At 38.9% G+C, this 12,416-nt stretch overlaps 1 protein-coding gene across 6 annotated transcripts in view; it reads left to right on the top strand.

Moving 5' to 3' along the window:
• WDR33 (WD repeat domain 33) overlaps nt 1-12,416 on the top strand; it is a 107,867-nt gene that overhangs the window by 73,712 nt on the left and 21,739 nt on the right. For all 6 annotated transcript variants that reach the window (XM_042954079.1, XM_042954078.1, XM_042954077.1 and 3 more), the window contains exon 8: nt 10,670-10,796. In XM_042954079.1, the coding sequence (XP_042810013.1) occupies nt 10,670-10,796 (127 nt within the window). The remainder of the gene's footprint in view (nt 1-10,669; nt 10,797-12,416) is intronic.

A 12,416-nucleotide genomic window follows, 5' to 3' on the forward strand; every position in this document is an offset into this window, starting at 1 on the left:
CTCATTCTTTACACTATCAGGCAGTGTTTTGGGGGGAAAGTGTAGAGTTTCCTGTTGTATCAATCATTTCTTAATTGTTTTTCTCCCTTACATAATCCACAAGATTTTTCTAAATACAGTCTTTTAAATTGACTCAGGGAAGCTGTGCTTTTCCTCTGTTACACCCTTCCCCCACATTATTGTGTAAGTTCAGTAGCAGTCTGACATGTAAGTTTTAGCAAACTTATACCTGTATATGTTTTTATTGGGCTCAGAAATCATTTATATGTCATATATTCATAAAACATTTCACTTTGATGCCAGAAGTAGCTACCTGGCATTAATCTTATGACATGTATGCTTAATTTCAGTTTTTAACCTACCTGACAATTTCTTTTAGGTCAGTCTTTCATGTAAATACATGGTACAGATAAATAGAAACCATTTTACTTGCATATGCAAATTAAATGTGTGACTTAAGTAGGAGATTGGCAAATTTATGATGTATCTTACCCCCTTGTTTCATTTGAATTTTTATGCTTGTATACTGGATACTCTTCTGACACCATACATTTCAGTTTTTTACAACCTGATAAACACTTTTGTGTTAACACTCAGCTGTGTCAAATCCTTCCATTTTGCCATGCTTATTTCTGAATTTTTTAAAAGAAGAGCACATTACAGACGTGGTGAAAATCCCTTTACACGCCCTTCCCCAGTGCCCTTCCCCTCTTCCCTCAGAGGTGTCTGCGGTCCTGAATTTTAGTTCATCACTGCACACAATATAATAAGCTAGCATTTCATAATTTCCCACATTCATCTTCTGGGAGACTTGCAAGTGGTTTGAGGAAAAAAAAAAAAAAAAACAACCATGGTCAGATTCTCACCTGCAGATTTGTAATCTATATTGAAAGCAACTCTCAGACATGGAAAAAAAAAAAAAACTTAATTTTTAAAATTCAACATTGCCTGACTCTTTGACCACAGAACAAAATCCAAGATTTTGTGCTCTGTTGTTGCTTGGAACATACTCCTTGAAAACACTGCCTAGAGGTATAATGTTTCCATGATTGACTTTCCATTTAATTCTATCAGTTTTTACTAATGTCACTTTCTAGATTTAGATGATGGAAATACTAATAGTATCACTTTCAGTTGACATTGACAGTTGGATTGGCTTTAAAATCATTTTGCAAAAAAAGGGAGGTAAAATGTTAATAAATTGCCTATTTATTGGCCAGCGTACAAGTTATTTATGATGTTTAATTTTTTAATGGAGTTCGCTAATCTATTGAATACTAAAATGTCTGGCTGTGGACCCTGGCGACAAATACCCTTTGCTTTAAACTGATCTGTCACATTTATGTTCCTGTGGCTGGAAGTAGATGGAGTTTGTTGTTATTGTTTGACACATTTTCTTGAATAACAGTTCTTCAACTGTTAATGTATGAGATGGTACTTGAATTCTTTGTTTGCTTTTTTTCTTCCTGTATTAGAAAATCTTGGTGCTTTTTGTAAGTTATGTGTAAAAGAAATTTTTCTTAAGATTTGTTCATATACTGGCCTGATCCAGGAAAAATAAAATGGGAAAATGGACACTATTTTTGACCTTCAAATAAAAATACTGGTTTTCAGACTGTTCACCGAGCCTTGGGGTCATATGCATTGTCTTAAGGCAGGACTATTTACCTGTGTGGGATGACAGATGCCTTAGGATCTGGTGAGGCTGTGGAGGAGAGATGAGGTTCTTGAATACACAGAGGCACACAGTTTACATACAATATCACAGAAGCCAGGGAACCTCCTCTTCTAAAGGAAGAGTCTACAAACAGACCTCATTCCCCTACTGGCTTCTGTCACTGAACTACATGTTATGGTTCTGAGATAGGAAATAAACAGAAAAGCCTCCACTTTCTACAAAAGTGCATCTGGGACTGTTCATCAAATATCTAATGACTAAACCATCTGTCCTGTTATTCTTCGAGTTTTAGGTTTTATTAAGAAGTCTCTGCATTTTATTTCTAGGATCTGTCCTAAGAAAAACACATCAAGTTAGGAAAAATTGTTTTGCATTCTGCATCTTGCTATTTTAGGCAAGTTATGTAACTTTTTTTTTAAAAGAGATTTTTCTGTTTTCATTTGTGGAGAAAAGTCTCTTAAGAACCATTAGTTTTTGTTAGCTTGATTTCAGTCTTTATTCGGCAAACATTTTATTCTAAGTATTAACTTTGTTGAAAGTTACAGTACCTGGATTATATGATTCTACAAATATTTCCCCAGTGTTCAGTCCTCATTTTGTTTGGTGATCACATACATATTTTAGAGATTGAGCATCCAAAGTAGGAGCCCAATAAATGTTGCTATTGTGCACACTTATTTTGAATTAATGAGCAAGGGAAAGCACACAAATGAGCGTGTGAAGGAATGATCACGTATAATAAGTAAAATTGTTGTTTTCTTCCTATTTGGCATAAATTCTGGTGTACAACTTACGGCTATTTTTTGCAAATAATTATTTTGAAGAAGTAAGTTAAACAAGTGTGGTGTGTCAGACTCCAGTTCATCCACAAAGCAGTACCACCTGTCTCCTAAAAGATGCTAATTCTGTCACTGTTCATTTAGCTAGGACCGGAAGAGAGTGTTAGCTAGCTAAGAAATGATGCAGAATTCGTTCCCCACAAAGCTTAATCTCTAAAGGTAACCTAGTATTGTTAAGTTAGTTTATAATTTCTTTGGGTGGAGTTAGGTCATGGTTGCCATGTTCCTTTCTTTTTCTTTTCTTTTCCCTGTCCCCCACATCCCTTTATTCTTAATAAGACTCCCTGGTCTCCAGAATCCATCTGATTACTTCTCAGGTAGTTAAAAGAAGCAATTCTCATTTATGTATTTATTTTTAAATTTTACCCTTCGATTCTGTTCTTCTGTCATTCTGAGACATGGAAAGGTGTACAGAAGTTGGTCTACTGCAGTCTCCTCAGTTACATGTGACTGATGGTGAAACAAGAGGAACCTTTTTGACCCTTGTCCAATGCAGGGGTTAGGGACCTGGATACCTCCGCTGCAAACTCCATGTGTAACTTTTGATTCCCTTAAAATAATTTAGCTGCTCATAACCTACTGTCAATGGGAAAGCCTTACTGATAACATAAACAGTTGATAAATACATATTTTATATGTCATATGTATTATATGTTGTATTCTTAGAATAAAGTAAGCTAGAGGGAAAAAATTTTACCAAGAAAATCATAAGGAATAGAAAATACATTTACAGTACAGTGCTGTATTTATCAAAAAAACATGTGCATGTAAGTGAACCTGTGCAGTTCAATCCCCTGTTCAAGGGTCAGCTGTATTTTGCCACTTCATTTGGATGTTCTATATAGTAAGGTGAAGGGAAGATAGGGATGGTAAGGAAATCCAGGCCACCTCTGGACACTGGCTTACCCCTTTTAGGCCTCAGCTTTATCTTAATGTAACAATTTCAGCACTGGATAACTTTGCAGGTCTTCCCTGGCTCTAGTATCAATTGAAGATACTTCTTTTGTTGTTCATTATGTAACAGTGAATAAAAATGATACCATTATGGGAACTTAAGGAGGAACTTTCTTTAAAATGGCTAATTACAGTCTAAACTTGTGTTGTCCAATAGGAATTTTTGTGATGATGGAACTTTTCCATGTCTGTATTGTCCAGTATGCTAGCCAATAGTTCCATGTGGCTGTCAAGCACTTGAAAAGTCACTAGTGTGACTGAAGAACGTAAATTTTTACTTTGATTAACACAAATTTAAGTAGCCACGTGTGGCTGATAAGTTTTACTGTATTGGACAGTGCAGGTTAAATTCTTAAGTATCTGTAAGTATTTAAGGGATTCCACACATAGATTTATTATGACAGTCTTGTTCTTTATGTAATGATTTGCAACTGGAATCTCTTAGTTTTAGAATTAGCGATTGCAGCTCCAACTTTGAATATTAATCTTTCTTCCAGCATATCCTCCCTTTCTAATTGCAGTCAAGTGTGGGTAGAGGTACTGTGACCTTTCCCAGGGATCCTGGAATCTTTACTTGGTAACCATGCACCTATATTGCTGGCTCTTTAAAGCTCTTCTCCTATGGAAGACTGTATGTGTTTACCACAGTCTACCTGTAGACCCCTGTCAGATCCCTGCAAGGCTACACCTTGCCCTGTGTTAGGCTTTGTAGTACCTGGAGTGGGTTTGATGTTGAATTTTATCTTCATATTTTCAGGCTTGATTCTGAAAAGTTACAATTAAGGGCCACTTTAAAAATTGCTTGGTGTTCCATTGGCAAGAAGTTTTTAGTCCTAGATCTTGAGCCATTAGCAAGATGTTAGTTCTAAAATATCTAGGTCACTGGTTTGTAAAAACAGTTATCACTTGAATAAATTTTCAATTCCATCTGTGTTAATTGCTTCAGCATTGCAAATACTAATTACGTTCGTGAAGTTTCCATATTTGGGGATCACAAAGAATTTTGAATGGTTCTATCCTGAAATTCTGGACCTTTGAAATGATAAAAATTAGTATAGAGACATTCATTTGGGTTAATGGTTACAGTTGATAAGCTGTGTGTTTGGGCTTCAATCATTTTTCTGTGAGAGAATAATTTATATAAAATTAAGCTTCTATATATAGCACCCAGCTCACAAAACCTGAAATATGCAACTTCATTCATTCATACTGAGTCTGAGAGCTATCCGAAAAAGTGCATCCCCACTGAGGTTCTGAAGCACATCTTCCTGGGACTGCAAGCACTGGTTAGTTCTGTATTGAGTGACAAAGGCACTAATTAGTATCAGTCATTTCTTAAGATTTGAATAGAAGGAGACCAAAGGCAGTTGCCATTAAGTAAAGTAATAAAAGAACATGTTAAAAACTTCAGGCAGTACAAGAGTAAATGCCTACTTTTTCCCATAGCATTTCTTTTCCCTAAAAAACTATTATCAGCTACGTTTTCTTTTGTACAAATTGGATGAAATTACACTTTGCTTTTCTGCTTATATTTTTTTAAAAGTCAGGCTTATTGAGGTCTAAATTACACATGGTAACATTCACCCTTGCTAGGTATTCAGTTCTATGAATTTTGACATATACCATAATGAAGATATGTAACATTTCAGTCCCTTCAAAATGTTCCTTTCCTTTGCTTCATTGTTGTAACCACCACCATAATCAAGATATAGAACATTTCCTTCACCCCCAAAACGTTCCCTCATCTTGCCTCAGTTTAACAGCTGTACTGTTTTCAGTTACATGGATTTACCTTAATTTTCCTAACTAACCCCTCATTGATTGATGTTTGGGTTGTTTTCAGTCTTGGGAATCAAACAAGGAACAATAAATATGTTTGTAAAATTTTGGTGTGATTTTACAACTACAGACACAGGTAAATTTCTAGGAGAATTAAGGCTATAACATTTTTTTAAATTTAATTTTTTATTTTTTTAAATTTACATCCAAATTAGCATATAGTGCAACAATGATTTCAGAAGTAGATTCCTTAGTGCCCCTTACCCATTTAGCCCATCCCCCCTCCCACAACCCCTCCGTAACCCTCAGTTTGTTCTCCATATTTATGAGTCTCTTCTGTTTTGTCCCCCTCCCTGTTTTTATATTATTTTTGTTTCCCTTCCCTTATGTTCATCTGTTTTGTCTCTTAAAGTCCTCATATGAGTGAAGTCATACAATTTTTGTCTTTTTCTGACTAATTTCACTTAGCATAATACTTTCTAGTTCCAAGCATGTAGTTACAAATGGCAAGATTTCATTCTTTTTGATTGCCAAGTAATATTCCATTGTATATATGTACCACATTTTCTTTATCCATTCATCAATCAATGGACATTTGGGCTCTTTGCATGCTTTGGCTATTGTTGATAGTGCTGCTATAAATATTGGGGTGCATGTGTCCCTTTAAAACAGCACACCTGTATCCCTTGGATAAATGCCTAGTAGTGCAATTGCTGGGTCATAGGGTAATTCTATTTTTAGTTTTTTGAAACAGTTCCATACTGTTTTCCAGAGTGGCTGCACCAGCTTGCATTCCCAAGCCTGTAACATTTTGATAGATTTGACCAAATGGCCTCTCCCAAAATTGTACCAGTTTACTTTCTGACCAGTAATGGATGACAGTGCCTATTATTCTCTTATTGCTGGGGTCACCAAATTTAATTTTTGTTACTCTGATAGAAAAATACTGCCTAGCAAAGTAACTTGATTCAGTGGTGGTTTTTTTTCTCATTTTAAAAACATCAGAAAGTTACCCCCACACAAAAATCTAACCTATGTGATTTATGGTTAAAACCACACTGTAACATTAGAGGAAATATGAACACTTCACCTTTGTTTCTGTGATCTCAATATAGTTTTCATTTGCTGCTTATTCATATTTCTGTACTTACACATGAACATTTTCATAATCACCCCTGTGGTATATGCACCATTTATACATATGTTATTTTGCTTGCTAGTTTAAAATTCACTTTATTTCACGAGCATTTTCCTTTGTTCCTAGAATCCTTATTTTAATAGTTGTATGTTCTTTTTTTTGGCCATGACACAGTTCGCTTAATTATCCCACCTCTAAAATTTGTTCACACATTTTCACTACTTTCAACAAGGTTTCAAATGCCATCTCTTAAATATAAAAGTTAAAAAAAAACCTTTAGATTATTTTCTTAGGATAAATTTCTATTAGTCTCCTTGTTCTGGATCTAATTGTGTCAACACTGACATGAGAGGGTACAATTTTATCATTTGAAAGCATTTTTGTCACTTCATTGGAAATTTAGTAACATTTTTTTACTGAAGAAGGAAGCGGTTGCAGATCAGTGTGCTTCTGCGCCAGGGTTAAGCTATTTATTTTTCCTCCTTTTCATTTGAAAAAATTGTAACAATGATACATGCTACTTGTAACCATTTCGTATCCACTTTCCAGAGGTAATCAGTCTACTGCTATTTAGTAAATTAAAAATTTTAGTTGATTTTTTTCTCAATAGATGATTCATGTGTTTCAGTATTTAAAAAGTACCAAACAATATACAGTGAAGTCTCCTTACGCATTTACCTCTCTTGGAGGCAATTAATGTGATGAGATTCTTGTGTTTTCTTTCAGGCACATTTTGTACATTTTTGAGCAAATGTTTGTGTGTGCTCTGTGTGTGTGTCTTTTTAAGCTACAAATGTAATTAGCATGGTGCACATATTATTTTGTACATATTTTCTTAGGTAACTTTTATTTGTGTTTAATAAAAAAAATAGATGACATGTGCATATAGTTAAAAATAAAATAATGTAAAGACTTGGATACTTGCCTTTCCATCTGTTCCCTGTCTGCTATCTTTCAGTGAGTCTTTGTGCATATAGAAGCCAATAGAAAGGGACATGTTTTCTTTTCCTCCTGTAACTCTTAGACGAACCTTTCCACATCTAATGGGGCAATAGGCATTTAAGAGCTATGGCTTAGGGGCCAGCTCCCTGCATTCAAGATGTCTGCTCTGCCATATATCAGCTGTGTGATCATGGGCAAGTTGTTCAACCTATTTGTAATTTTCATATGTAAAGTATTAGTATACATGCTTTGTTTAGAATAACTAATAGTGCCATACAGATGTGCCTGGGTGGCTCAGCCAGGCGTCTGACTCTTGTTTTTGGCTCAGATCACAATTCCAGGGTTGTAGGACCGAGCCCCTCATTAGGTTCCGTACTGAGCGTCGAGCTTGCTTAAGACACTGTCTCTCTCTGTCTCTCTCTGTCCACCGCCACCAGCCGCCCCCCCACCCCCATGCTCTTACTCTCTTAAAAAAAAAAAAAAAAAAGAATAATACCATACATATAATAAGTGTATATGCTTGCTAATAGTAGTATTTTTATTTTATTATTAAGGACAATGACCAATAAAATAATATCCAAGAATCAGTTCCAATCAGTTGAATTTTTATTAGTGATTTGTCTGGATATGGGTAAATTTGTTTAGCAGAAAAGGATAGATGGGATTCCTCACTTGGCTTGGATTCTACTTAAATACATTGTAGAAAACTTCAGAAAACAAAATCAAAGCAGCTAAAATATATTTTGTTGTTTCTTTTTTATGAACTGATAGGGTTTTCTTTTTTCTTTTTTTTTGCATATACTTCTTTAAACATATACTATATAGACTAAACATATAAAGTGGAGGCAATATCAAAAGTATCCCAGAAAAGGCGAGGTTAGAGGGGGCTGCTTAGAGTATGAACTTTTTTTTGCACAATGCATCGTATTTTAAAAGTGTTTTCTAACGTATTTTCCAAATTTGGCTAAAATACACATGTATCTATACATAATACTTGATTTTGGGTGATAGTGGCCCATAAAGTTTTTTTAATTTCCTGGCCATATCTTAGTTGTTAATGACATTAAACTTTCTTAAGCCAAACAAGGGGCTGGGGGACTGAAGTGTATTTCTATTCAATATTACCATGCTCAGTTCTTTTTCTTAATAAAATCAAAACAACAATAAAATTTCCCCTTTCCCACCTTCGGGTCCCATATATAAAATTATATATGTTCATTATATATATACAGCACAAAACATTACAAAAAGAAAATATAAAAACAAAACACACAGGAATAAGAATCACCTTAATACCTCTACTCATCTTAATAATATTTCTGGAAACAGTTTGGTGTCTAGACTTCTTGCATTTTTTCTCTAGATAGGCTTGCATACACTCATGGTCTTAATTTATCTTTTACATTCGTGGCATCAGGAATACTGCACACACTGGTATTTTTGAGATTGTATCATGAACATTGTAATTACATCATTAAATTACTATATTGTCATTTAACAGGTGCATCATATTCCATTGAGCCCATATGCCATACTGAAATATATTTTGCAGTATGTTTCTGGAGGGCATTTCAGAATAAACTATCAGTTAACATTCTTGTAAGTAAATCTTTCTGTACATCCATTATTTCCTCAGGATAAATTCTGAGACATGAGGTCATTGGGTCGTAGGATACGCACATTTTTCAGGCTTCCGTACACATTGTTAAACTGTTGCCCAGGCAGTTGGCATCTTCTTACATGCTTGCCAGCATGGGGTCTTGTTTTTAAAGTTCCTGCTTATTTGAGATGCAAATCCTTCTTTTCTCCTCCTTCCTTCCTCCCTCCTCCTCCTCCTCCTCCTCCTCCTCCTCCTCCTCCTCCTCCTCCTCCTCCTCCTCCTCCTCTTCTTCTCCTCCTTCTTCTTCTTCTTCTTCTCCTCCTTCTCCTCCTCCTCCTCCTCCTCCTCCTCCTCCTCCTCCTCCTCCTCCTCCTCCTTCTCCTTCTTCTCCTCCTCCTTCTTCTCCTCCTCCTTCTCCTTCTTCTCCTCCTCCTTCTCCTTCTCCTCCTCCTTCTTCATTTACTTTTGAGAGAGAGAGCACGAGCAGGGGAGGGACAGAGAGGATCCTAAGTGGTCTCTGCACCGTCAGCGCAAGCCCGACAGAGGGCTCCATCTCACGAACTGCAAGATCATGACCTGAGCCAAAATCAAGAGTGGGACGCTCAACCAACTGAGCCACATGGGTGCCCCAAATCACTCACCTTAATTGGTGCAAATTTACTTTCTACTGCCTCTGGAACCATCTCTTCCTTCTTCCCTACCTCCCTCCCTTGATATTCTTCCATATCCTTTCTCCTTTCCACCTCAAACTTCATAGAAGCTGGATTTGGTCTTGATTAGAGAGGGAGCTGTTTGAAATACTCTCTACCTCCCTTTTCACCTGCTTTGTAGTGCTGTATAAACTGCTCCTGAGGCTTTTTCTGGATAGCACTGATTTTTTAAAAGCCATAACTAGTTTCTTTGAGTTCTGTAAATTGTGATTCTGACTTTAGTGAGTTTTAGTATCAGTTAATGTGTTCCACTTGTGAAGTGACCTCATGCTCTAGCACTGTGGTTGAGAGAACTATTTCTGGAATCCTGTAGACCAGGTTCACATTCCAGCTCCTGTTCTCGTTGACTAGCTTTGGAAACTAGGACGTCTTAGTTAACCCCTCCAGTCCTTCTGTTTCTTTACTTCCCTTATAAAAAGGATGTAATGAGCATATCTTTCTCAGGATTTTGTGAGGATTTCAAGAGGTGATGCTTGTAGTAAGCACTAAACAGAGTAGCTGGCATGTGTGTGAATGACACAGGGATTGTTTTTCTCATTTTGATTTAATCAAATTCATCAATTCATTTCAATAAGTGGAATACTTTTCCTACTGCCACATCTAGAAAATGCTGGTGTGTGAATCTGAATTTAGGACTTTTGATCTATAAGGATCATTGTGAAGTGGGAAAACCTGGAGTGAACGGCAAGGATCGTGCCCAATGATTATGATCGTCCTGCAAAAACATAAAAAGCTTTAAATATGGGGCTTGGGTGATGCAGCTTCCAAAATGCTTTGACTGGCCCTCCAGCAGGTAGGCAAGAAGATGAGCTTAGTTGTAGGAGAAGAGGAATAGTTCCTGTGCATCGTGGCCTTGGAAGAGGTTGCTGTATCCAAAACTCGAAAGACCGAAGAGTCTTTTCAAAAAGATTAATATGACAGTACTAGGATCAAAACTTATAATAGTTTTGTCTACTCTGGTTTAAATTCAGTGGAGTTCTGCTTTAAATGTGTGACTGATTAGGTTTTATCTTAATTTGTTTCCCACAGGGCATGGTGCAGATGTGAAATGTGTAGACTGGCATCCAACAAAAGGGTTAGTTGTTTCAGGAAGTAAAGATAGTCAACAACCAATCAAGTTCTGGGATCCCAAGACGGGGCAGAGTCTTGCAACACTGTAAGTGATAGGAACCCTACCTTGGTCCCTAAACGAAGGGGCACAAGGCTGCCTGTATTCCTTAACTTTGAGCCTTCTTTCCCACCATGTATTCTTGAAAATCTAGGGTAGACAACCGATGGACTCATACCTAGAGTCTTCTTATTAATTAAGTGTGGTTTCTGTTCTGCTATATGTATCTAAATGTAATTTGGGGATCCTGGGGGTGGGGGTGGGGAGGAGGAGGTGGTTCTCGCTACCCTAGGTTGCCATGTCTCACAATGTACCATTTGGTATATGGAGCTGATGTTGTGCCACTTACTAGACATACCCCAGGCCTCTCCATCTTGCCACATCTGCCCACCTCGCCACATCTGCCCCAGCCCTCTCCATCTCGCCACATCTGTCCATCTCGCCACATCTGTCCCAGCCCTCTTCATCTCGCCACATCTGTCCATCTCGCCACATCTGTCCCAGCCCTCTCCATCTCGCCACATCTGTCCATCTCACCACATCTGCCGCAGCCCTCTCCATCTTGCCACATCTGTCCATCTCACCACATCTGTCCCAGCCCTCTCCATCTTGCCACATCTGTCCATCTCACCACATCTGCCGCAGCCCTCTCCATCTTGCCACATCTGTCCATCTCGCCACATCTGTCCATCTCACCACATCTGCCGCAGCCCTCTCCATCTTGCCACATCTGTCCATCTCACCACATCTGCCCCAGCCCTCTCCATCTTGCCACATCTGTCCATCTCACCACATCTGCCCAGCCTTCTCCATCTCGCCACATCTGTCCATCTCACCACATCTGCCCCAGCCCTCTCCATCTCACCACATCTGCCCACCTTGCCACATCTGCCCCGGCCCTCTCCATCTTGCCACATCTGTCCATCTCACCACATCTGCCCAGCCTTCTCCATCTCGCCACATCTGCCCATCTCGCCACATCTGCCCCAGCCCTCTCCATCTCACCACATCTGCCCACCTTGCCACATCTGCCCCAGCCCTCTCCATCTTGCCACATCTGTCCATCTCACATCTGCCCCAGCCCTCTCCATCTTGCCACATCTGTCCATCTTGCCACATCTGTCCCAGCCCTCTCCATCTTGCCACATCTGTCCATCTCACCACATCTGCCGCAGCCCTCTCGATCTTGCCACATCTGCCCACCTCGCCACATCTGCCCAGCCCTCTCCATCTCACCACATCTGTCCATCTCGCCACATCTGCTCCAGCCCTCTCCATCTCGCCACATCTGTCCATCTCACCACATCTGCCCCAGCCCTCTCCATCTTGCCACATCTGTCCATCTTGCCACATCTGTCCCAGCCCTCTCCATCTTGCCACATCTGCCCATCTCACCACATCTGCCCCAGCCCTCTCCATCTTGCCACATCTGCCCACCTTGCCACATCTGCCCCAGCCCTCTCCATCTCGCCATATCTGTCCATGTCACCACATCTGTCCCAGCCCTCTCCATCTCGCGACATCTGCCCACCTCACCACATCTGCCCCAGCCCTCTCCATCTCACCACATCTGTCCCATCTCACCATATCTGTCCATCTCGCCACATCTGTCCATCTCGGCACATCTGCTCCAGCCCTCTCCATCTCACCACATCTGTTTAGAGAGAA

Source organism: Panthera leo, chromosome C1, assembly GCF_018350215.1.
Source record: "Panthera leo isolate Ple1 chromosome C1, P.leo_Ple1_pat1.1, whole genome shotgun sequence".
Taxonomy (NCBI): domain Eukaryota; kingdom Metazoa; phylum Chordata; class Mammalia; order Carnivora; family Felidae; genus Panthera; species Panthera leo.